At 43.8% G+C, this 27404-nt stretch overlaps 1 protein-coding gene across 14 annotated transcripts in view; it reads right to left on the bottom strand.

Annotated features, from left to right (window-relative positions):
- nav3 (neuron navigator 3) overlaps positions 1 to 27404 on the bottom strand; it is a 470935-nt gene that overhangs the window by 129714 nt on the left and 313817 nt on the right. For 13 of the 14 annotated variants that reach the window (XM_074626295.1, XM_074626296.1, XM_074626298.1 and 10 more), the window contains 2 exons: positions 10307 to 10379; positions 1624 to 1798 (listed from right to left, as the gene is read on the bottom strand). In XM_074626295.1, coding sequence (XP_074482396.1) covers positions 1624 to 1798; positions 10307 to 10379 — 248 coding nt within the window. Of the gene's footprint in view, positions 1 to 1623; positions 1799 to 2921; positions 3054 to 10306; positions 10380 to 27404 lie in introns of those variants that run through there. The other variant, XM_074626301.1, reaches the window with a different exon arrangement.

Raw genomic sequence — 27404 nt, 5'->3', positions numbered from 1 at the left:
TCGATCAGGTCAGAGGGGAATGCTGCTCATGTGTGGCATGTCAGGCCTTCCTTTAGATGCTCTTCTGAGGCCTGCTCCGTCTATTTACATCACACGGGGTCAGGCCTGCTTTGCTTTTACTGCCGTTTCACTGCCTGGCTGCCTCTATGCCAACACCTCTACTGTGCAATGCATGTCTTCATATCATAAAGCACCTCATAAACTTCTTCATATTGTAAAAACCTACAACTACTAAACTCAGAAGAACTCGCCATCCCTTAAAAAAAGAGTTCTCCTGTAATGGAAATTCTTTCAGTATTCCAAGATGAGTCACAGATTTAGTATTGCACTCCTGTAACATTGTCACGGTGGAGAAGTTGAAAAACTGCTGGCATTGTACTGCACATTTCTGTAAATCACTAATACGTTGATGTGCATTCATATGGCATATTACAATGAGGGACGTGCACAGCAAGTAACGTAATATGCGGAGCAACCGTTATTGAAAGTTACGTGGTGTAATAACGAGCATAAAGAGCGAGAAACTCCACAAAGGGTGGGTGTGAGGGGTGGTGGATTTAGCGTACATTTGGAGCGTTATTTAGCCTCCTTTGCAACAAGCTGCACAAGGTGGAGAAGCACCTTGCACCAACATCTCATGACAGGGGAGCAAAAACTGACGGACGCAGCGGCAGACGAGAGGGCCCGTGGGAAAGAACGCAGCAACGCCGGCCGACTAGAAACCTCTCACAGATGCGACCTCTGTGATTGAGACTGCCACTCTTGCATAGGGCTTCTCAGTCACAAGAGACGCTGTTCCAGACAGCCGGACTCGTAGGATGCACCAACCATGGTCAAACCCGGACCGACGGAGGCCTACTAGGAATTAAAAGTCAAAAGCTGCGTGAAAGAAATTAGTGACGTTAAAACTAATTTAAGTTCACGCGTTATTATCGCGTTAGTTTTGATAGCCCTATATTTATGAAACATATTCAACGTATATTTTTTTATGTGCAAATTGTGCATAGAAACAGGTGGATGGAAACACATTCTTCTTTGTCAAAACCTGGCACCTACATTACCCACAATGCAACACAACCCACAGGTGGATTTTGTCATCTTCAGACACAGCCAGGCTAATCGTTTCCCCCCTGCTTGCAGTCTTTATGCTAAGCTAACAGGCTGTAGCTTCATATTTAACACACAGATATGAGAGTCGTATAAATCTTCTAATTCATCTCTGAACCAGAGAGTGAATGAGTATATTTCCTCTCCATTCTGAGGCTAGGACGGCGTTCAAAATGTAAATCTAATGTAGCTTGCTGTCGCTCTTCCCAGTCAAAACGTTCCTCACAGAGCTGACGCAGCAAGAGCCCTAATGAGAAACATTCCCCATGAAGGCTGTTATTCATTTCACACTGAGAGGCGGTCATATCCAACAAATTCCTGTTTACAAAAGCTCTAACTGGACCTAATTAAGCAGCCATAAATCAGTCAACCTCTATTCCAGCATAGATCCTAAAAAATAATTGCTCCACTAATTCAAACCAGTGACATCAGTTTGCTTCTGTGACCTCTGGGCTGAAAATCTGACCCCAAAATGAGACCGACACCAAACTGCTGAATATCTGGAGCGTAACCTACCTGGACTGCATGTCTTGCGTCTTGAGGCTGCTGGCGGACGGTGCGGTGCTGCTGGTCTGCTGGCTGAGCTCCACCAGGGACTGGTAGTACTGCTGCTGCTGCTGCTGCTGCTGCTTGTAGCGCGACAGGATGAAGAAGAGGCCCAGGATGCTCTTTAGGTTGCCATTCCTGATCTCTGGAGGAACAAAGTGAGAAGGAAATGTCAGCGTCTGCTTTATGCTTTGGTGCCATCGTATGAACAGATCCTGAATACATGCATTACTACTGTGTACAGGGACCTTTACCGTCTACCCTCCAGTACAGGGGTCAACAACCTTTACTATCAAAAGAGACATTTTAGGCAAAAAAAAGAAATCTGTCTGGAGCCGCAAAACATTTGAGCATTATGATGAAGGTAACACAGTTTATAATCTAAGTATATAGTATATAAGTCTAATGCAGTGAGGGCCAAAGTGCAAATATACTACGTTTTTGTAGTGAGTATTAGGGCCACATTGAGGGGAAAAAAATCAGAGATTTCCAGAATAAAGTCATAACTTGACGAGAAAAAAAGACGTAATATAACGAGAATAAAGTCATAACTTAACGAGAAAAAAAGTCGTAATGTTACGAGAATAAAATCATAACGAAGTTAGAACTTTAAGAGAAAAAAGGAAAATAACACATAAAATTACTACTTTATAATATTATGACTTTATTCTCATAATACTGCGACTTTTTTTTCTTAAACTTGTCCCTTTATTCTCGTTATATTATGACTTCAATCTCGAAATCTCAGATTTATTTTTTTTCCTCAATGTGGCCCTAATACTCCGTCGTACCGTCGTACCATAGACCTACAACAATGATAAATAAAAATGAAAATGTAAACAAAAAACAGTTATTCATTTCCATTTTTAAAAATCCACAGTGAGCCACTGGAGAGGAGCTGAAGAGACACAGGTTGCTGATCCCTGATCCAGTAGAACAGATGCATTTTCTTGGAATAAAGCCATTTTTTGCAATTGAAAACAGTATAACTTTTGTTTTTAATTTGTCTAGAACCAAAGCGGTGTCCCAGGATGCTCTCCCCACCATTTATTGTAACTTTCAAACACTGTAAAGTGAACATATGTTGACTTTAAAAAAAAAAAGAAGCCACTTGGGGATGGAGCTCAAGTGCAGCTGTTGCACAGCAAGCGTACAACTTTTATAAGAGTAATTATACACTGGCTTTAACTGCAGGAAATATTGATGCACTGTATATAATATGCAGAGTTATAACATTTAATCTGTATTCAGCACGAGGTAACACTTACTCTGTAGAGGAATAATTTAAGCCACGGCAACACAAGCAGAACCAGTTGTCATAGATCCAGACTAAAGCATCTGCTAACACACACAGCTGGTTCATTTAGTGAAGCATCAGCGTGTTTAACTGGCTGGTGTTGAGGGCAAGTCTGAGGCCAAAATACAAAACAGGAAGTTCAATTACAGTTCTGCTTCTGCCGTGAAATGAGGAACTGATAGTGTATTTACAGGTTCAGTGGTGGGGCGATGGCAGAAGTGACACATTTCAGTGTATTGATGAAGGTGATATTATTAGGGCTGTCAACTGATATAATTAATCGCACATTTTCCATCTGTTCAAAATGTTCCTTAAAGGGAGTATTTAATACTCTTATCAACATGGGAGTGGGCAAATATGCTACTTTATGCAAATGTATGTATGTATTTATTATTGGAAATCAATTAACACAAAACAATGAGAGATATTGTCCAGAAACCCTCACAGGTACTGCATTTAGCATAAAGAATATGCTCAAATCATAACATGGCAACAACAGCTGTCAGTGTGTCAGTGTGCTGACTTGACTATGACTTGCCCCAAACTGCATGTGATGATCATAAAGTGTGCATGTGTGTAAAGGGGAGACTCGTGGGTACCCAGAGAACCCAATTTCATTCACATATCTGGAGGTCAGAGGTCAAGAGACCCCTTTTGAAAATGGCCATGCCAGTTTTTCCTCGCCAAAATTTAGCAAAAGTTTGGAGCGTTATTTAACCTCCTTTGCAACAAGCTAGTATGACACGGTTGGTACCAATGGATTCCTTTGGTTTTGTAGTTTTATATGATACCAGTATCTTCACTCTAGCTTCAAAACGAGTCCGCTACAACCAACTCCACACAGAGAGGCCATGCCAAGATTAGGGATCGAACCTGGGACTTTCTTGCTGTGAGGCGAAAGCAGTAACCATATAAAAGGATAACATACAAAGAAAAAGATAATACTGGGGACCTACTTGACAACTACAATGAAATAAGCCAGAAAACAGTAGCGCAACGTAAGAGTAATGTATGAGATTTAAAGAGCTCATATTCCTGGTTTTGATCTCCCAGAAACTGCAGCCCTGCAGATAAAGTCACCGTTTCAATATGCTGAGCTGGAAACAAACTCCTAATCAATGAGCAACTTTGTCTGGGGTGTTCATCTTATCCTCAACAGACAAAACTCAAACAAATGCATCTCCCGCGGACTCCTCCACACACACACAGCCCGGGATGGGATTCAGCACTCACAGAGGCGGAAGAATTGATCACTGTGGCTAACGCACCCATTTGTGAAATGGACTTTTCAGATCAAACCCTCAGCGAGAGCTGGCACACACAGAGGCACGGGGAAGGATAGCGGCGGCTGACGCAGGGCTTTTTTACTCCATTTTTCAATTTGGTGAGGGCTCAGACATTCTCCCCCTCAGCCATCCATGGCTACAGAGCGCTGTTTGGAGACTGTGAAAGTTGGGGAAGATTAATCTCTTGGGGGTGTTTTTTTTCTTCATTTTCTAACACCCAGAGGCAGTAATTTATACCGGGCCTTAGAGAGTCGGAGCAGCAGCGTTTGCTGTGCTTCAGGGAGAGACGTGTTGCAGATTCAGCCGCACCAAAGAGCCACTGTGGACTGAAACTGGTGGCAAATGGTAACAGAAATGAATAATAATACTTCACCGATCCCAAAAGGGAAGTTGCATTTGAGTATCTCACTCAAGGAAACTTTGGCAAGGTGTAGGCTTGCACCAAGCTTACACTACTAACCAGGCAATTCGGCTTCTGTGCCGGGACCCCGGAGCTCCAGGATCACTGCTTGATGATCATTTGTTTGAACAATTGTTCGGCATTATGCACCACGAAAGCACAGCATCAACTGACAAGATCAAGGTGATCTGATCTCCAAGCCCTGTCTTGATGTCCCTGAGTCAAACTTTTTCAGTGCTTGTGCACATACATCTGGGTATCTGGAGTGCCTACCAACCCACAAACTGTGAAATAAGTCAACCCAGGTTGTCTTTATATCCGTTACTTATTCAGTCTCTCTTTCAAACTCTCAAACCAGAGTTGCCGATTGTTGGAACAGTGGAACAGCGTTCTGTCGAGTTTGAATGAAGCGTGTTTTACAACGATCAGTGAGGTAAAATTTACTGTTTCTGCCAATGGAGTCTGGCGGCATAACGGCTGTTTCTTTTCACATATAACTCGGTGAATTAATATTTTATTTCGACCAAAACAAAGTTGGTGATTGTAGGAACGGTTGAAAGATGAACCAAGATGGTTTCGATGAGTTTTATTTTGTTTCTGTCGAGGTTGAATGAAGTGCGTTTTGATAATCAGCGAGGTAAAATTACTGTTTCTGCCAACGGAGTCTGGTGGCTTTGAGGAGAGCATATTAATTGTATGTTTTTCTTACGTTAATATATTATAATAATTGTCCAGATCCCTGGTGTTTTAGTTTATTAAATGTTCACTTCAATGCATATCATATAGTATCGCAAAGTAGCTGCATATGAACAGGGTTAATCTCCGCCAAATGCTTATCTTGTAATTATTTTGGTGTTGCTGCACAATGTTTCGAGGAGAATTATCTGCAGTTGCAAAATAGGACTTATGCAGGATTTATGCATGAAAAGGAAACTTTGACAAGCTGCTGCTGTGCAAGAGTGCCCCATACTGGCTTTTTCTTCCACGGTGATGTAGGAGAGAGATACTAGCACTTCAGATATTTTCTGCTCGACCATCAAAGTGTCTGTAGTTCAGCTTGTGGTCTGGCCAAAGCTCCATAATTGTGTTTGCTGAAAACTCCTTGTTTCTCTCTTTTCTGTTACACCTTTTTTCAACTTTCTGAGAGTTTTGGGGGAAGTTGTGATCGAGAAAAGAATAGCTGGATTCCGATTGCTTAAAGTTCCCATTAGACATTTTTGTCAGCTTTCATCCCCTGAAAGCAGAAGGAGGGCTCTTACCGCTCTGGAGCAGCAGACAAGTGTTTCTGCTTTGGCCCGCGCTCAGTGAAAATGGGCCTTTGCTTCTGGAGGCCTTTTAAGTGGTTGACGTGGTTTCATTCAATCTTTCCTTTTTATTATTATTTGGCGAGGTTAGTTATTTCATGAGTCACAGAGGACTTTGGAGGTGAAGGAGAGGTTCTAGCACGGCTGGGTAATAGGAAGAAGAGGACACATGCTGTGAGAGCATTTAAGGACTATATATTCTGTCTTTACCTACTTAATCAGCCTCTTTTTTTGGTTTAATCCCCAGACAATACAGCCATGGTCTCTCTTTTACAACTCCACAGCTGGTTATGTCTTTGCTTCCGCTGCTGCCCTCGGCTTCTCTGTGTAAATTTGGTTTTAATTCCCATGTTTGGCTTCCATTTAATTCCCAATTACGTTTTCAAACAACTATTGTTCCACTGTTTTGAGCTTATTACACAGTCAGACATTTTTTTTTTCAGCCAGAAAAGATAATTAATACACTACTTTAAAGGGTACCTTTGGTATTTTTTTCAACCTGGACCCTATTTTACCATGTTTTTGTGTCTAAGTGACTTGAAACGTGTTAAAGCGGATTTTTCAGATATACTGAGAGATTAGGGGAGATTTCTCCTACTTCTTAAAGGGTAACTTCAGTATTTTTCAACCTGGACCCTATTTTCCCATGTGTTTTGGGTCTAACTGACTAAAAGGGACAACGATTTCGGAAATTGGTCGAGTATTGAGCTCACAGGCTGCAATGTAATCCCAATGGGGCAAGCACAGTCGGTGCCAGCTTGCCCCAATTGGACTGCAGCCCGTTAGCCGGTGCAGTCTACAGCGCTCTCCCTCAATACTGGACCAATTTCTGAAATTGCTGTCTCCATTAGTCACTCAGACACAAACACATGGGAAAATATGGTCCAGGTTGAAAAATACCAAAGTCACCCTTTAACTTAAAGCCTTACCCTCGCCCCGGGCCTCACCTTCTGGTCAGAGACTAAATGTGTACCCCTTGCTGACCCAGTAAAGTGACCTAATGAAACCAGACACCCACTGAGATCAAGCAGGAGGGACTTTAATGTGGTGAGCAGGTCGTTCTATAGGTTGCCCGCTAGCACTATAAGAGGCTGCTCTGCTATGGCCTCATCTGCAGTAGAAAGAGGCTTTAATGACCTGCTGTAAGGACCCCTCACTGTAAGCCATTATCAACTGCAGGAAATGTGTGTTTGGGAGCTTTACACCTGCTTTTTTAAGGTTGGTAACAGTAGACTGAACTTCCTGTGGATAATTATCACATTTCAAGTAGTAAAACCTTTTTTTTTTTGGTGTTAAGGGGTCAAGTGTGGGTTTGAGTTGGTGGAGCTTTTTTCAAAGAGTCTAGCGCTGGAGATTTTCTCTGTTGGCATTGTACATTTCTGCAAACCATGGGATACGTTGAATATCAACATTTCTGAAGCAAAAACAAATTTCATAAATACTAAGGATGTCAAAGTTAACACGATAATTACGCGGCTAATGCAAATTAAAGTTCTTTAACGCATTAACTAGAAAACCTAAGGAATCCATCAGTACCAACCATGTCATACTTGCATGTCGCGAAGGAGGTTAAATAACGCTCCAAAGTTAAGCTAAATATTGGCGAGGAAAACTGGCCATTTTCAAAGGGGTCCCTACGAGTCTCCCCTTTACAGACAAAAAATCGCAACATATTGCATATAGTATCGCAATATATTGAATTTACCCGTGCATCATGATACATATCGTATCGCCAGATTCTTGCCAATACACAGGTCTATCTATCAGGAATAAGTTAACATTTTGCTATGATGGTTGTTTCCTTACAGTAGTTTATTCTTGAGGTGCCCAGTCGGTAGTCCTTGTAGGATGAGGGGTTAAACAGGTTCACAAGGACAACTTGTCCGTAGCGTTATGTTCTCATTACGGCCTTTAACCTCCCTCAGCGGAAACGTCTGAGAGGAAACTATAACACTCCTCAACATGATGAGTTTTTCCGGAACCTTGGGTTTACAGCCTCCCACCAGAGAGATGCAAGGGGACTTCTAGAGAGGTTGTTAGAATAAGAAGGCTCTCTCAGGAAAAATAAATAAATAAATAAATCAAACCTTCCACTTTGTTTTTTAAACCCACGCCTTGTAAAAAGATAATAAAGAGTGCATGCGCCAGCCAACAGAACGTGGAAAGCCCTGATTCAATTAAGATGTGAGAGGGCAAACATAGCCGTCACAAACACAATGCAGCACATGGAGTGAGAGAATAAAAAGGCAGGGAGCGAGGAAGAGAAAGATGGAAGTGGAGTGATGAAACGCGGCGGCAACAGTGATGGACATAGTAACCCAATAGCCCATATATTTACAGGCCCACTTTAGAAATGCCAGGCCTAGCGAGTCACTTTGCTGTTTTTAGTGCTGTAGTGGGGGGGGCCATAATGTAGAGCTGTCGGTCAGTGTGTCAGGTTCTCACACTATTTCTGCTACTGGAGAGGTCAAGGGCACACAGCTCTTTAATGTTTAAAGGGGAGCAGGAACAACATGGGGTCTGAGGTCCTAAATAAGTTCCCCATTTCTCAGGGTTGAAAGATGTTAAAGCTCCAGAAAAGCAGCATTTTTTCGCCCACATTTTGTCCCCGTCTGGTGAATTTTTCAGATATACTGAGAGATTAGGTGAAATTTCTCCGACCTCTTAAAGGGTAACTTCAGTATTTTTCAACCTGGACCCTATTTACCCCATGTGTTTTGGGTCTAACTCTGACTAATAGGGACAACAATTTCTGAAATTGGTCGAGTATTGAGCTCACAAGCTGCAATGTAATCCCATTGGGGCAAGCTGGCACCTTCATTTACGTACACTAAAAGTGCCTGTTTTTGCCATGACAGGCTCTGATTGTTTTTATAAGTGTCTTCTGACATTATGGAAAGAGTCTCACTCAAGGAGAAGTGTCATTCTTAAATCTTGCGAGAGGTGACTTGTTGCCAAAAGACAACGGTGGAAACGTGAGTGAGAGTTGGAGGGAGGAGGACCAGGTAGAGTTTGTTGTGTTGGAGAACAACCAGAAATGATAGTTAATACACTGAGCTTTAAAGGGTAACCTTGGTATTTTCCAACCTGGACCCTATTTTCACATGTTTTTATGTCTAACTGACTAATAGTGACAACAATATCTGAAATTGGTCCAGTATTGAGGGAGATCGCTGTAGACCCACGGGCTGCAATGTAATCCTATTGGGGCAAGCTGCCACCTTCATTTACGTACACTGAAAGTGCTTGTTTTTGCCGTGACAGGCTCTGATTGTTATGTTATGTGTCTGACATTATGGAAAGAGTCTCTCACTCATGGAGAAGTCTCGCTCTGAAATCTGGCAAGGTGACGTGTTGCTGGAAGACAACGGTGGAATAGTGGAATACATCCATAGTGGAAACGTGAGTGCCAGCCGGGCAGTTTGTTGTGTTGGGAGTACAGAAAGCAAAGCTTAGTGTTGTCTAAAAGATTTTAAATGTCTGAATGTTAACAATGTGGATGAGGTCTTTGAAGTCATTGTTCTCAGACACTTATAATAACAATCTGAGCCTGTCAGTGGCAAAAACAAGCACTTTTAGTAAACGTAACGTTACATTGACGCTGCTCACTTGCCCTCGCAGCTTGTTTCAAGGCTGCCGATTACAGCTTCATCCCTTGATACTTGGCCAATTTCAGAAATTGTTGTCCCCATTAGTCAGTTAGACACAAACACATGGGAAAATAGGGTCCAGGTTGAAAAATACTAAGCTAAATTGACCATAGTTAACACTTAACAGTACATGAGCTCTTTGCATGCAGTGAAAAAACTGACTGCAGTTGGATTCATTTAGGAACTTTGAGGTAATCTTGGGTTCCTACTGCGGAGTCCAAATCAAGTGTAAAACAAAAATCCTAACAGATAGTTTGGAACTTAAGTGTAATTTCAGCCCTGGCCTTGTGAGACAATTTTTAGCTTATCATTCAATTTGGCGAGCAGTCACTCAGCACAGAGCGCCGCTGCAGTCGTATAAGCCGTGTACTGTATATACCCTGATGGTCGGCAGGCCAATCCCTCGCTGGAGTTTTTTATCCTCCCACAATCCACTTTGATGCCCTAATGATTGCCTACGCTGCCATAGTAGAAAGCTGGAGATGGAGAAACTGTTGCGCCCTGTCATGATACCGACGTGGTAAATTCCATTGCTGTGAAGTATAATAGCATGTCTTGGAAATAGAGAGAGATTTGGTGCTGTGAAGAAATGGAAAGCTACCCGCAGAAAGGTTGGGTGGCGCTGGAGCCAAATGAATTTTCCAGGTCGAGAAATTAGAAATACAAACAGGGATCATCAAGACTTTTCATCGGGGCCTCTCGTTCGCTCTTCTTACCTTCTGCTGAGAGCCCTTGTACATTCACTCCTCTGGCGTCCAGGAAGCTGAGGCAGGCGTCCACATTCTCGATCTGCGGAGGAGACGAGACAGCAGACAGTCAGCACAAAGGACAGACGCAGCAGGAATGTGACGAACATTCAATGAGCCTAAATGTCTCGGGGCAGAGGGCTCGGAGGACGGGGAGCGATCTGCGTTACTACCCATAAAGCACGTCATTGTGTGGTTATTTCCCGACCCCCGCTTGACCCTGGGAGCCGGCTGCGTGGCATACTGACCGAGATGTGCCGCCACCTACACGCCTGCCTCAGCAAGTCACACATATGTACAGTAAATCCACATCCACCACCGTAGACACACACATTTGCACAGGTCGTGTGGGTCAGCGGGGCCCACTCGAGGCCTTTCACAGCACAGTCAACAACCGTCACCTCTGCAGACGGGTATCAGTTTCACAAAGGCCCACTGAGGTCGCAGTTATTAGGGGGATTTTTTTTTGCATTCATTGGCGGTGGCGGCTAACGGGTGGCTTCGTTAGCATGGTGGCCGGCCGCCAAAACCCCCCCCTTCCTCAGGAGGTCTTTTATAACAAGGTCAAAGGTCGGAGCGCTCCGCGTCAGCGCAGTGTGCCAAGGCAACACAAAGGGCAGGCCGGGGCGGCTCAGCCAGACGTCCAGCGGGGCAGTGATGATTCATGAGCTGTAACTACTCTCCTCCATCTCTTTTTAAAATGCTCTCTCACTCAGAGTCTCTGTATTAGTGAGAGGGAGACTTTATAGAACCAGGATAATGAGTCACATCTGCACCCAGACCATTTAGATACTCGCTGATTCTTCTCTTACTCCCACTGAGCTCAGCTCCATTGTCCTCCGTGGCTTAATGATGTGAGAGAATTAGCCACTGAAAGCCAGAAAACATGGGTGGTATTAGTATAATAAAGTCTGTTATATCAACCTGTTTGCTCCAGTTTTTGCCCTGTGAAGTTTGCAGTATTTGATCTGAGAAGAACCCGATGAAGCCGAGTCAGCTGGAAAATGCAGAGAAGTCCTTTTCGCCCAACTATTTCACTATCACGTCAAATTACTTGACACGGTTTCCTCCCACTCAGCATGAGAAATGTCAGAGAAAATGACAAGCACGTCTACATCACAAAACTGATTTATTTGTCAACAGTGATTTGATTTGACAGGCGTCGGATCAGAAAAGGCTTCTTATGTGTCGTTCTACAGGGCTGCCACGGACGAACGACGTGTTTTGTCATTTAATTTGCTGTGTGGCAGCAGTGCATTGTACTTGTACTGCAGTGAGAGGAGTATGCCATGTGAGTTTAATGGCAGATTTGAGGGACACTAATTCCAGAAAGACATTTTACTGATCTGTGTTGAAATCAGCAGGAGGAGAGTTAGTAATGTTACCATTTAACGGAGGTGCCATTCGGTTATTATTATGAGACGTTCACGGTCTGCTCAGCAAAATGACCATTGTAGTTGACCAGCTAGTTTTAACTGATTTTTATAACCAATTTACAGGACGGATCACTGACAACACATGCTCTTTCTCAGCACCAGTCGTGCAGACTGCCCGTTACAACCACATCCTCTACTACAGGCCTCGCAACAGCTGCACCGTGAATTAAGCACTTTGCTCAAGGGCACGTCAAGCAGTTGCTGAAGACAAGCGCTCCCCTCTCCGTCGCTCTCTCACCACAGACTGATATGTTTACACTGGTTGTATCAACAGGGAGCCCAGTGGGACAAGAAGTCAGACACCGAGCTCCTCCATCTGCCTGACACAACCTCCCACTCCCCCCCAACGCCGCACGCATTCTCACAGCAGGCGAAACCCTCACATGTGGGCTTCCATATTCTCTTCCCACACCAGACGCTTACACACATGTGTGTGCCCGGGTGCTAGCTGGTTTGATTATCCCACACTAACTCTCAGAAGTCGGAGAGAGACATGTGCCGAGCAGCGTTTGCGAGCGCTCATTAACTGCAGTCTCAATTAGAGCGAGCATCGGGATGATGTGGGGTGTAGGAGCTCTCAAAGTGCAATCGTGTGCCAAAATAAGCAGCCTGCAGGCACAGATGATATGTAATCAACAATATTTGTATGATAACAGCCACTTCCATCGAGGGACTTCTCAATTAGGTTCAAATATTTACGACAAAAGAGCTTGGGAGGCCTTGATGGAGCACTTCTGCATCTGCTCCACAGGCAGCGTGTGCGTTTGAAGGCTGCTTTAATAGCTGATAAAGACAAAAAGGAGTAAACTCATAAACAGTAAATCTCTTTAGTCGGAGACAGAGCTCTGTCTTTCTAAAGGACAGGCATCACCGTCTTCCAATAAGCCTTCGAGTGAAACTCCAACCAGAGGCTTTTAGGCAAAACCGCTGTTTGTTTTCAGTCGGCCTTAACTCCAAAATGACGTAAACAAGCGGGGGTAATGATTGAAGGCGTTGATGACGGCTGGGGCATTAATGTTCCGCAGGGTTCTGGCCATGTTTAACTGCTAGTTTGGTGGGCGGTTTGGCTTTGCGGCATCCTGCAACAGCTTCTCGAGAAACCGACATCATTTATTTTTCCGACGCGGGCTGGCATCAGACGGATCCGCATGAGCCATTAAAAGCAATTTGGAAAAGGGCATTTTGATGAGGCGCACTTCGCCCCAATCGTGAAGCGCTTAAAGCGAAAAGGGGAGCACATTCGGAGAAGTGACAGGAGGGCACATGTGGGGGAAGAGGACTTGCCACTAAGCATGGGAGAATAATGAGGGGGGGAGCTGTGATAATCAGTTTCAATTAAGCTATGCTTGGTTTTACAAAGCCACACCACAAATCTAAATATCACGTTCCAACTGACACAGGCAGCAGAGCGGAGGGGAGCTTTTGGGCCACGGCTGGTCGACACGAGGCATAACCGCACTCCCTGCCTCAACCTGTCCTCCACAGTCTCCTGTATAATCACTGATGAGTTTAAGAAAGAGTAGTAGAGACTGAGGGACATGATAGAGGAGGAGACCAAGTGAATGAACTTGTCTTGTATCCATTACCATCCTGTACAGCACACAAGTCTTTAAAGATAGATTGAAATGACTCTATATTGGCAGAGAACATATCTTGAGGTTAGAGGTCAAGGGACCCTTTGAAAATAGCCACGCCAGTTTTTCCTCGCCAAAATGTTGCTTAAAAGGCAGGGTTGACGATGTTCTCCAGTAGACACTATTATATTGGTTGAAATGGTCTTTACACCCCGACATCGATCCGTTACTGATGAGCTCTGAAAAAGGACCGGAAAAGAGCCGTCATCTGTAGCTGCTGTAATCCTGTAGAAACGTCTACCAATCACTGCCTCACGGTCCGCTTGGAAAGAATCAATCAGATGCCTCCCTGCCTCCCTGCTCATACTCTACCCTTGGCGTGCACCAGCCTGAACTCAAAGCGCGTCGCCGACGGAGCTCCTGAGGCGATGCTACTTTCAAATATTGATAGCTTTCCAACATCGTCGACCCTACCTTTAACTATGAAGTTAAGTAAATGTGATTTTAGTAAACTGGCTAAAACATTCAAAATCACTGGTGTGGTGCTTTACGTTTATTGTGTATGTGTAACAAGAAATTTAGTATTTTCGGCTTGCACTTTTTTGAGCAAATGTAAAATTGTCCGTTTGTGTTTCGGCTTTAATTCGTTTTTTTTGCACTTTTATCTTTTAAGGTTTTCTTCTTCTTTTCTTTCTTCTTCTTTTGAAAGACGACCGTAGTGAACTCTGTCCTTTTGTACTTTTAAAGCTGCACAGAAAAGATCACATGGAAGAGTGTCCTTTGTAAAAACGTGACTCATCTTTTTCTCTGATTGCACTTGAAAAGTCCCATTTTTGGTAAATCTCTACAGCAATGTTGCAGCATGTTGCAGCGTTTTCTACAGTACTTCAGCGTATTTCAACACTCTTTCCACTGACACAGAATGAGACACAGAATGAGACAGCGGCTACATCTGCATGTTTGCAGCTTCATTTCCTCGCGTCCCTCCTCGCCTTATGAAAGCGTGCTGCTGGGGCACGTCGGGCCTCTCTCTCTGAACATATCAAGTGACTGGCTGGAATTGGAAAGTGTTATCCCCCTCCGATGCAACTGTCAAATACAAATGGGCCAACACCTTAATTACCACTTCCTACGGGACAGAAAACAACCCCCTTCAAGACGGGACTGGAAAAGCAGGCGTTAGCGCTTTAGAGCGTATGAGAACAGCTCCATAATTGAAGGGTTTTATTCCAAAATGCTACATATCCACTGGAAAATACATGCCACCTTAAATCCCTAAGTCAGTATTTCAAAAACACAGATGACTTCACAAATAAAGCTGTTTCGTGAGCACGTCTTGGGATGACTTCTAGTTTTTCTTTCCAATCTGTTTTACTGTCAACCAAGCGGTTATTTTCTGAATGCTGTCAGTGTTTATTAATTCATTTTACACCCACATGGAGATCAGATCTTGTCGTGGTGGTTGGAACCTGAATCAACACAGGGGTTAATAAAGGCTACGGGTATAAAACCAAAACAGCAAAGAGCTGATTGGCTTTTGTAGCATCATGTTCTTTCGCTTAAGGCAGAAATCAAACTCTGGCCATGAGTCAGGGGAATCCAAATAAATAAAAAAAATCCCTCACGTAATCGTTTTAAGCCAGCAGACCAAAATCGATACCAGCTAAAGTTATGAGTTTTGCCTCAGACACCTCTGTGTCAGAGCTGCTTTTTTTCCTCCACTCCACAACGTTGACAGGATGAATACAGACTTTTTTTGTATCTATTAATTCCTCTTGGCACTGGAAAGCTAATGAGGCAAAGCTCATCACTCACGCTGAGGCGACACATAACTGGGATGCTTTATGCAGCCAGAATATACTTTATTAATCATTGCCGATGAGCTGAGCTGCTTTGGAAGCCAAACATTTAAAATGCAGACAAAGCCAAGTCCCTCTGCTCGCTGCTGCGGAGTTGTGGCCCAAAGGGTTTGAAAATACAAGGCGAGAATTATTTGTGTGATTTATATGGGTTTCAATCCCAATGCGTCAAGTACCACAGCTTGGTCAGGAGTCTGACACCGACGGAGTCTGATACCGACGGAGTCTGATACCGACGGAGTCTGATACCGACGGAGTCTGATACCGACGCACCCTTTAGGGTCTGTATGAGACGCAACAGGCTTTCAACTACCTACAATGTAAACCCACCTGTGTCATCATTAAACAGTCAGAACAATTGGACTGAAAACACAGGACTTTCAACCAGGAGACCACAGACGTTTATTTTGAAAAGAGGAAACTACAAGCGGACACTTGACACACTGTTCCTGAGTCCAAAACTGACGCTAGAGGGGTACCAAGAGCGCCCAACATATCCTCATACAATGGTTTGTATGATATCTTATGAAAAGTTAGTCCTCATTTTCTTTGTGTTTTCCTACGAACGTTCAGCAACACGTGTCAATCTCCGCACGTTACATGCATACAGTCTTTTCAAAATAAACTTCCGTCTTCACAGGAAACAACTTGGTTGGGTTTAGGCAACAAAACTACGTATTTAGGATTAAGCAACAAAACTATTTAGTTAGGATTAGGCAACAAAACTACTTTGTTTTAGGCAACAAAACTACTTAGTTCGGTTAGGAAAAGATTGACTAAGTTAGGCTTCGGCAAAAAAACTACTTAGTTAGGAAAAGATTGACTGGGTTAGGTTTAGGCAACGAAGTTACTTTGTTTTAGGCAACAAAACTACTTAGTTAGGTTTAGGAAAAGATCGTTGTTTGGGTTAAAATAACGTGACGAATAAATCAACGTTGACTTCAGGTTCCACACTCGGTACGAACACTAATCTCCTGGGCAAAGGTCTGGTGTTCTTTGATCCACCTATCCACCCCGATCTCCACCTTACGCTTACAGTGCATTACTTCTCAAAGGTATAGCTACGAACGGCGCATGAGAACAGCCCTGGAGTGTCATAGTCTGAAGCATACGGCCAATGAGCAAGCATCTGTATTTGACTTGTTGGGAGTTAGAACGTGTTGGTTTTGTCCCATGAATGACCGAGACGTGAAGAGACGTGGCAGCAGAGTACTTCACTCCACTGTCAAAATATGAGGCCTTCCTTTGAGCAAACAAACCTCTTCTCTCATTGTCTATCACCTCTCCGTCAACGCTCCTCTCCAGACTGGGGCTCTGACACTGGTCTCACCCAAAAAACACTCCATTGATTCCTCTTTCACCCTGCCCTATCACTCTAAATGCATCCAAAGCAGACAGCTGCTGACAGCCGATGAATCAAACGGGACAGAGCTTTACGACGGCTGATGGGCAGAGGGGCGACTGGGTTAAAGGATCCTGTCTCATAATCCCGGGATCATCGCTCATCACGTCAGAACCCAAAGTAAAGAAACATTTTCTCATCTGGCACCGGCTGGAGAAACTGCTCCATGCAATATTGATCACGGTGGCAGTCCGTCATAATTCCTTACCCTGACTGAAATCTGAGCTGAGCCGAGGATCTGTCTTTCCTAAAATCTTTGAAAAAGAGGTAATTGCTCAATTTTTTTGCAACGCCATGAGTGTAAACCTCACACTGAACCTCGTGCAGCCAGATTTATGTGGCCAGCTCAGCCTGACAAAGCCAATGTTTGCATTCAGAGCAGCCTAAATGTTATGAAAACCGCACACCATAAAACTTTTTAGAACGCCAGAAAGCCAAAGTAAAATGATTCAATTCAAGTAGCCGAGGCTTCGGAGACAAAACAAGCAATTTTTATCACATCATGCCTCATATTCATGTAAATATAGCAATCATTTTCTATAAGGACTTCACTGTCTGTGACGTTCCTCGTTCTTTAAGAAGCTACGAGCTCAGTCAGCATATAAACACACATGATGTATAATCAACAGGATCTGCATGGCGACACGAGCCTACATCCACGGATGTCTCCGTGATATATGGCGGTTCAATTTCAAATGTTTACAGCATCAAATAACTTGGAGGGCCTCCATGTGGCTTTACGCATCTGCTGCACAGACGGGTGTGTGTGTGTGTGTGTGTGTGTGTGTGTGACCACATGTGTGTGTAAAGGCTGTGTGAGCGAGTGGCAGAGAGAGACAGGCAAACAAAGATGTCTCATTGGCAACAAAGAGTGACGACTCATCTCATCAATCTCTGGGTTAATCTCTTTAAATCTGTTGATCTGTTTTCACCCAAACCACGAAGTCTAGCCTGGTTTTGTTGCCTAAGGGTTAGGGTTTTTAAAAAATGCCAGTGGGCGCACTTCTTCACTTTTCACCCCTTTTTTTTCACACTTGTTCATCTGCCCGGCTGCACTTGAACATCACACTGCTGTGGTACGGTACGGGTCAGGATGTAAGATCGCTAGACAGACAGATGTCAAGAGGCGCAGATGTAGTATATTTCTTCCTAATGAAAAGGTCCAAGCCTTCAGGTGCGCTAAGGAAAATGGAGAAAAGAGGAGGAGGAAAAGAAAGCCCGATATAGAGGTATGATGTTGGCCTCCAGCAGCAACCCTGGAACCGTCTCTTTCAGACGATTAGACTGTTGTCAGGCTATTAAATAGGCGTTATCAGTCGCTATAAGCCCCATAGATGTGGGTCAATAGGGGCCTACTACACCCACTAGTAGGTTTTATCATCTATTCACATGGTAGGTCACGCGAGAAGGTATAAAAGAAGACGACCTTCAGTCCCCGTTGTAATTATGAGAGGAGCAGAAGCGGAAGTCAGGTGCTGTAGTATAGACAGTGTGAAATAAGGGGTGGAGGTCGGGGACAGAATGGGACACAGAATACAGGGTTTTTGATCAGAAGACCAGAGTTCACATCCCGTGTGAAACCAACAATGTGTAGTTGTCTTTGTGTTCGTAGTTTTTTATACCAATAACACGTTTTTCCCTAAACTTAACTAAGTGTTTTTCTCCCTAAACCTAAAGAGGTCTTTTTGTTTGTGTTCAAATATTAAAGTTTCATTCAGTTTTACATGTTTTAAAACTCACTTTTGCTTTTACAAGGTAGTAGGTGTAGTAGGCCCCTAATGACCCACATCTATGGTGCTTATAATGACCAATAATGCTGCGGTTTTGGAGTACGTAATAAAGTATAAAGTCTCGGTCCTTAGCCTGTTAGAATTAAGTGTAGTGTATGTGAGGAAAGCTGCATTCTCTTTCTTCTTCATCCTCTCCTTTTCCCCCTATTGAGTATTTGCCAAAGGACCCATGGGCAGCTCATACACAGCCAGGCCGCTAGCTCCCCCCCCCCCTTTGCCCTCACTAAACACTAAACGCGACCCGCCTGGCACCCTCCCGAGCCACCCGCCGCGTGACATGGCAAATGTCGCGGCTGCAAGTGATCGCTGAGCGTCTCTAACTCCGCTCCTCGCTGCCCTGAACAAAAGGAGGCTTGTAGTTTGCTCTGCTTCATGAAGCGAAAACAACAACAACGACTGTGATTTGCGTGAAAGCTCAAAGTCCGTGACTTCTGTTTGGATTTATTTTTAGCGCCCAAAATGATTCAGTTCACCCTGAAACAAAAGGACAAAGCGCTCACTCGCTGCTTTGTAAAAGAAACTTGTTTGTCCTTACTTAACTAAAGGGGCTGCACCGAGTTCGCCACGTTACTGGTTTTAATGTTCAGAGGCGCAACATATGGGAGGAGGGAATGTAAATGTGTACATGTAAACAGCCCCCTGCACCTGATTTATCACTGCTGACTGTCTACTGCAGCAGAGGAAACTGCATCTGACATTTAACATACGGGGGAAAGCTGGTGCACAATCCGCTGCAGCGTTTAATCTGACGCACACAGACGGTGAGAGACTGCAGCCAGCTTCAATCAGAGAGGAAGACAGACAGAGAGACAGACAGTGACTGCAGTGGCCTAAAGACTATTGCAGCAGATAATAAAGGTGCATCATTAAGTTACTCTCTCTCTGTGAAGCACCACATAACGCAAAGCAAAAGAGCAATGTGACAATTATTTTTTTTACCTCCACATCAACCTCGGCTTCATTTTGCCTGACTTTTATTGGCTCATAGCAGGTTCAGTCAGGTACATTATGATCCAAGCAGCCAGTAATACTCATTAAAGAGGTCTGTTATATTCTTCTTCTTTTATTACTTGCGATTTTTATTATTTACAATATGCACATGAGTCATACAAAGATGACATACAATATGACACATGCTATTTCAAAGTGACTCAAACTAGTTCCTGTCCATCCTATGTATGTTATCTGTCCAAAATGTACCTTAAAGGGAGATTTGTCAAGTATTTAACACTCTTATCAACATGGGAGTGGACAAATATTCTTGCTTTATGCAAATGTATGTATATATTTATTATTGGAAATCAATTAACAACACTAAACAATGACAGATATTGTCCAGAAACCCTCACAGGTACTGCACTTAGCATAAAACAATATGCTCCAATCATAACATGGCAAACTGCAGCCCAACAGGCAACAACAGCTGTCAGTGTGTCAGTGTGCTGACTTGACTATGACTTGCCCCCAAACTGCATGTGATTATCATAAAGTGGGCATGTCTGTAAAGGGGAGACTCGTGGGTACCCAGAGAACCCATTTACATTCACATATCTGGAGGTCAGAGGTCAAGGCCATAAGAAGACAGTGAGACAGAGAGGTTGAGAACCAGCAGGAAGCAGTGGAGGCTGTGGAGGTATTTCTCACCTCGCATCATAGCCGGTCAGCAGGTTATACAAACAGACGCCTTAAGAGTCAGCAGCTTAACCCCGCTGACCCTTTTTGGGGAGAAACAGCCTCAGACGGGACTGACAGGCCGAATCTGTCTCCTGTCAACAGTAATGCTATCCATCACGTTGGTGATGTCTACCTACGCAGACCAGGACTGTAACAGTGTCGATGTGACAAAGAGACAGACGACAGCAGAGCAATGCCTCCTCTCGCCCTGAATAAACATCTGACGCTCATTTATCCTCCTCTGCATGCTTACTTTAATGTACTCTGATATGAAGATTAATAATTGCGCCTCTGTTTGTTATTTACTTACAAAGACATCAACTGAGACGAGGTTAACCAAGATTAGTTTTCTAGCTGCATCTCAGTGTTTAGAGTGAAAGCCGTGTTGGAGTATTCCAGTCTCCTAGTTGTGTGACACTCTTTACATGTTAAAGTCTATTTACTAGTCACAGGGAAAGAACTACACAGAGAGACTGCAGCTGGTGCATCACAGTCAAACAAGATAAAAGGTTACCAGTCCTTTAACAAGTCAGCTCGTCGCTCCCTTAACAGAACATCTGCCCTCCTCATTCACTTATAATGAATGATTAAAAGCTTCCAATAGAGCTACAAGTGAGCCTGTAACGAGCCCTGGGTGCTCCGTGCTCCATGCTGCTAAACTAACATGAGTGGGTCAGCCCGTGCACCGGGACACACACACCTCTTGCAATAAAATACATGGACCCCAAGATGGACCCCTAAAAGCAGCTTCACAAGAGTCAGAGAGCGATGGGAGCGATGTTCACACGGTGTGAGAGCAGTTTTAGCCCAAACAGCTGCCGAGGCACTCACATACATGAAGCAGCCATACATTAAGAACTGGATCGCACTCTTAAGTCCTCGGTACCGCTTCCAGACATCCTAATTCGGGGCATCACGCGTTCATCATGTGCCTCTTTCAACACCCATTGCGCTAATAATGAAACACGCTGACACAAGATATCTCGTTCTTTGGCTGTATAGTTGGTGTTGAAAGGAAGACAAATGTGCGTTGGTCCAAACAAGATACACTGGAAATGATCTCCTTTTCAATACGTAGATGAAATATTGAAGACCAACTGTTTCCGTTGAAGCTATCAAGACATCTGCAGCGGACAAACTCGATTTTGTATGAGCTCACCTCTCTTCTATCGAGGCATCCGGACTGTTAACAAGAGAAGAGGGTGAATAATAACCCCCCCGCCCCAGTATAACTATAGTTTGAGCAGTCTAAACGGGCCATCTGCCTCTGCCTCTCTTTAGGCCGCTCGCTGCCAGTCGCTGGGCATGCACAATGACGTCGGGGATGCTCCAGAAGCCCACAGTTCCCATCATCCATTTGTCTGTGTGTTTCCAGACCAACTGACTCTCATTATAGGTGAGTCGCCTGACAGCCAGGGCCGGCGCTCTCAGAAATCAACGAGCTGAGGAAGAGTGTCACGCGGACGGATGTCAGTTGGTTTGGCCTTGCAGGAACCCGGGCCAGAGGCCGCTCACATTAGGAACGCGATCAATTAGAAGCAGAGATTAATGGGGAGCCGTGCCGATGATAAAGCCGTTGAAGATGATACTACTGAGGGGACTCGGGCCGTTTGTCCTCTTGTCTGGCTGGTGTGCAGGCTGCCAACAGATGGGACCCAGATGAGACTGGTGGGCTTTTATAGTCTCCAAGAAACCCTAGACCCAATTAGGCCTTAAAGGCAGCACACCAAACCTGCCTCAAAGGCCAAATTACTCAACAGTGTGACTTTTCTAGTAGCGGAAATTACACACTTTACTGAGTCCAATGAGTTTGTTGAGTTCAGTTTAGTTGAAAGATTTACAGTCAAGTCTTTTTTTTTGTGGCATGGCTTGAGGGATGGCAATGTCTCAGCAACCTTTGGATGGATTGCCAGGGAATTTTGTGCAGGCATTGCAATGACTTTGATGATCCCTCGACTCTTCATCGAGCACCATCGTCAGGTCCAATTTTCAATTCGTCCAATACTTTGGTTTAACACCAAATACCTGCAAAATTATTATACCACCAATCAAATGCATTGATAAGTGATTGCCTCATTACGCCTTAATGTTATTGCATGCCCTTTTGCTGTAAGAAAATAACGATACACATGAGTATTGCGATATTTTGTTTTGGGATAAAACGCTGTAGCCATCGATTTTTAATCAACCTCTTAAAAAGAATCGTCCGACTGTCGGGCCTGGCCGTTATTTTGTCTTTCGTAAGTTGTAGCGGGCTCAGTTTTAAAGCTAGAGGGAAGGTACTGGCATCATATGAAACTAGAGGAAATCCACTGGTAACAACCATGTCAGATTTGCGAATAACGCTAAATAATGCCCCATAAATATGCAACATTTTGGCGAGGAAAAACTGGCATGGACATTTTCAAAGGGGTCCCTTGACCTCTGACTTCAAGATATGTGAATGGGTCACATCCTTGCTAATACACAGCCCTTGTTTGAACTGCTGGTTTTCTTTTGGTTTGATACAAAACTAACAAAACTATCACTGTTTAAAGGTTATTAACTCAGCAACCACTGCTAAAAGCTACTAATATGGTCAATGACACTCATGTTTTGAGTATTTCAGTTGCAGATTTACTGTTAAAGATTCGTTCATCAATGTTATAAAAATCTATGGGAATAAAAAGCAGCACCTAACTCTGAGAGAGCACAGCATTTTCACAGAATCACTCATTTATTTTCCCTTTATGTTTCTATCTATTATATTCAGAAATGATCTTTTGTGTGCTAAATACCGACAACACAAAAATCAAAACAAACAAGACATTTTCCTGTTTTACCTCGTCACCGTCACGCCACGGTGCCTTCCTCCAACGGCGAACATAAACAGATTTATCTTGAAATATGAAGCGCACTACATATTTGACAAACTGTGTCGCACTTTCACACAAACGCTCCCTCAAATGTAAATCAACGGCCAAAGAAATTAAATTGTCAAATCAAACCGGTTTGGGCAAGAGCCAAGGCTGCGAATAGCCGACCTAAAGTGTGATCCATGACACACTTTCAAATCCAATACCACAAATGAGAAGCGGCGAGGAGGAGTTGACTGTAAAAACGGTGAGCTGTTTTGATGTAATCTCTCCCTCCCTGTTCTGCTGACAGATGTTGCATCTTTGCATTCATGTAAGATTTTGACAGTGTTTGTTTTTTCCCTGACATCTTTTGCTGAGGTCTCTAGAAGCTAAACACACACACACAGAGAGAAAGTGAAACTGCACAGTCATCCGTATTTGCAGGGAAGGTTTGCTAATGATGTCTGTCTATAATGAGGCGGATTAGTGTTGCGAGGCTTTAATATTTTCTGCTGAATGGGCCTCTTCTGGGTCCCCCGCCTGCCGTTCTCGTGTTTGAGCACGAAAAAAACCCTTCACTCCATTCAAAAACCTGGGTGTGCATATAATTCTGTTGGATGTCAGTACAATTACGGGGAAACTGCACCGTCAGAGGCCGTGAGGTTTTGCTGTACATGGGAGAGGGATTGCAGAGTGCACCGTGATATGAGCGAGACATTTGAAGACATGTCGTGTGAGATCTTGAATCCACAGACTGCGTTCATAGTTTTACATCACGTGCATTTAGCTGACGCTTTTATCCAAAATCCCAAATTTGAATCCATCCGTTGCAAGTATTCAAGTAATCTAGAAGATGTGAGGGCCATAGTGAGAGAGAGAGGACATTAAAGGGGCAGTCCATTTGTGTAATTTTTCAAATGGAAACGCCCACTCAGCTGTTAGCAAAAAGCATATGACAGATTACCAAAGTAAACTAATCAATAAGGTTGTGAATAATGTGAATGCTAGCACTATCTGACTCAACGTTACCTGTTCTAAGTTTGGAAATAACTGAAAGGGTTAGTTTGGATTTTTTTGTTGGGTTTCAAAGTAGGGTTATTATGTATACTCCCTTGTTCTGTAAGGTAAAATTATTGTTTTTAATCAATGGAGTCTGGTGGCTTTGAAGAGAGCGACTTCAGTTCTCCGTCAGAAAGGGCTGTCTGACAGCGAGACAAAGCAGCTGCGGATGGGAGCAGCAGAAAAATGGATTTAAAAAGGAAAAAGAAAAGCAACATCAGTTTGCAACGGGACAAGATTTTGGTCCCGAAAGCAATTTATGTTTGTAGTCCAAGTAGTTTTGACTTATCACGTTTGAGCAGACTTTGGTTAGATGCAGGTAAACAGTCTGTGTGGAGAGTCTGCTGTATTGATTGGTTGGTTTGTTTGTGTTATTGTGTGAGTTTCGGATCTGAACTAACGCGGCGTCCACACTGCAGTACATTGCGTAGCTTCCACGCTCTAAACTGGGAGCACGCCGACTGCCATCTAAGTTACGGTAGGTAATAATACACATAAGGATATGTGTATATACGTAAAAAGTCATCATGCCAAAACCTACGTCAGATCACATGGGAAAAAGTTTATAGAAGGGCTTGGGGAAATAGCAGTTTGACGCTAAAACATACGTACTTCAACCACTGGGAAGCTACAGAATGATTAAAAAAAAAAAACTAAATAATGGACTTGCCCTTTAAAAACTAAACTAAGAGAAGAATAATACAATAAACTTCGGTCTCCAAAGCCACCTCACATCCCTCTCTAGCTACTGAATCACATGTTCTACATTTTGTCAGCACTCTTATTGATTATCACAAAGATATAAAACATGAACTCAATCCGGTGGAAAGAAACACAACAAGACTTCAAATCTCCGCTGAGTTGAAAGGCCCTCGTATACCACTTCTCCCGTCACTCCTCGTTCTCATCATCTTCACAGCGGGGTTGCCGACGATTCCTTCCGGGACCAAGTAATGCGGTCGAGGGGTATGATTCTGTACACGAGCCCTGCTCCCAATTTCAAGCAATAAATTCCCATCAATCATTATTTCCTACCAATAAATCCTATTCCCCGAAACACACCAGCCTCTACTGAGAAAAAAAAACGGGCATGTTTGGCATTTCCGTCCAGTCTGACCACTGGGAACGCCACGCAGGCATCGAATGTGTGGAATATCATTTGCATTAACAATGTAGATGTGTCTTACATGAAATGAGGCTTACAGGAAATGCAAAAGAAAAACACTTATCCTCCCGTTACTGGATTCAAACTACTGCACGGCACAGCCAAAATGTAGAGGTCTGACATTTTGTTGTGGATTTCTGCACGTTCGCTCTAACCTCAAGAGAAGCATTAAGAAGGGGAAATCTGTCTGCAGTATTAAAAGTAGTAAGACCAGGGATTTGGGGGATCTAAGAGAGGATCAACGAGCTGTTAGTGTAACTATAACTCCTTTTTATTGCATTATTTCCAGACGAAAGGAAAAGTTATGGGACAGCATTTTTAAAAGCTGCAGTCTTCAATATCACATTAGCCACCAAAGTGACCAAAGTTTGACCTTTTAGTATTAAATAGATGATACCTGCGCACTATAAATGCAGGCTTTTATTATTCACTGTAACAGTACAAAGGTCAGACTCTTTAACATATTGTTCCTGATGAAAGCAAATTAGAGCAAGTAGAGGAGGGGGTGGCTATTAATTCACACTTTTCCAGCTCTTTGCTGTATCCCATGAGCCCTCTGAGCAGTCAGAGGTCATACACTTTGGCCTTGTAATTATAACTATTTTATAACTATTTAACCTATTACTGTAGGTATTCAGGTGCCAATTGAAGGCATGGAGTGGTTGGCTGAGTTTAAAATGAACAAGAAATGTAGAGATTATGTAGCTTGATCTGATCAGTGCATCAAAATGAATCGAACTATAAAGCAAGGAATCTCTGTCTGTCTGTCTGTGTGTCCTTCGCATATCTCAAGAACCGTTCATCCGATCTTCTTCACACTTGGCCGGTGTGTTGCTGAGGACCCGAGGGTGTGCAGTGTCAAATGTGGTGCAATTTGGCCATGCGGTGGCGCTATAACAATTAACTTTCTTCAGAATCAGAAATTGTTTGTTAACAGTGACACCTGAGGCCGTTAAGTCAACGAAAGTCAGCGTCCTGTTTATCTCCTGAACGCTATTGCGACCACATTTGGTGGGCATATGGAGATATGACGTCTGAGTGACCACGACAAATTTGGTGCCATTTGGCCAATGGGTGGCGCTGTAGCAGCAGCATCTCACTATAAAGAAAGTATTCTCTGTCTGTCTGTGTACGTATGTATGACTGCATATCCACGCAAGCAGCACTTCTTGGGGGCCAAAAGAATTGTCCTGTTTCGGACTGGCACGCGCTCCAAACGGGCACTGCACTAAATGATACCATTCACTCCAGCGATGGATGCAACTGGAGCATTTGAAAAACAAAATAACTTTGGAAGGGGATAAGAAGGAAATGAATGAATTGTCAGCTGGTGGCAGATATCTGTGAGAAGCCAGAGCAGACCTTTCTTAGCCATTACTCTTACTGACTGTCCACACATCAGCCAAGTTGGATTAGCTCTGCAAGGACTTCAACTGACTTGTGGATCCCCTCGCATTGTGAACACAGTTTTTAGAGAAACAGAGTTCATTATGTAAGCAGATTAGCTGTGAAACTTGCAGATGCTGGTGCCGCGCCGGTTTCTGCTCCTCGGCTTCCAGCAGCTGCTCAGTTGGCCTCGGTCCACTCACCGGGCCGGCGGCGACCCGCCACTTGGGAGAAACGGGCCTGTGTGACTGCAAGATCGCCGTTTCAAGTCCCAAATGGAGGGAAATAAAATCTGTGCAGAGGAAGTAAATCAAGACTCATCTGCTCCGCCACTGACAGCTGCTGCTGCTACTGTGATGTCTCCGGCCAACGAGTTTAAGCTCCAGGTGTTACAGTAGGTGGCCAGTGGCGGGTTTCCAATATTCGCAGCTCGCGTTGCCAATACGTGGCCAAAAGTTTAAATAATAGCTCCAGTTATTCTCAGGACGGGGGGGTAAAGGTTGTCAGTGAATAACTAAAGTTTCAGATTAATATCAGCGTTCAAGCCCAGGGGATAAACAAGCCTAACAAAACAGTTATGCACAAGCAGAGCAATATGTTCATGTGTCATCACCTTGGTCTCTCAAGGTTAGCTCATTCGGTCCAAAAACCGGACAAAAAAAAAAAAAAAATGTTTTTACCACCACGTAGATAGTGAGATTCTTCCAAACAGTGGTTTTGCTAGCTGGCTCTATCTTTGTGGATGTTATATGTGTGTCAGATGTTTCCTTCCCCCTTCGCGCCCACGCTTTAAGCAACCGTGCTTCCTCAAACTTCGGCTTCCCAAGCTGGCCGGACCGTCTGTGGTCGGAGCAGGTGGTGGATCAATGGGCTTAGTAAGTGACTG

The sequence above is a fragment of the Sebastes fasciatus genome, chromosome 23, assembly GCF_043250625.1.
Source record: "Sebastes fasciatus isolate fSebFas1 chromosome 23, fSebFas1.pri, whole genome shotgun sequence".
In the NCBI taxonomy this organism is placed as follows: Eukaryota; Metazoa; Chordata; class Actinopteri; order Perciformes; family Sebastidae; genus Sebastes; species Sebastes fasciatus.
Note: the sequence above shows the minus strand (reverse complement) of the source record. Positions and strands in the feature narration are given on the sequence as shown.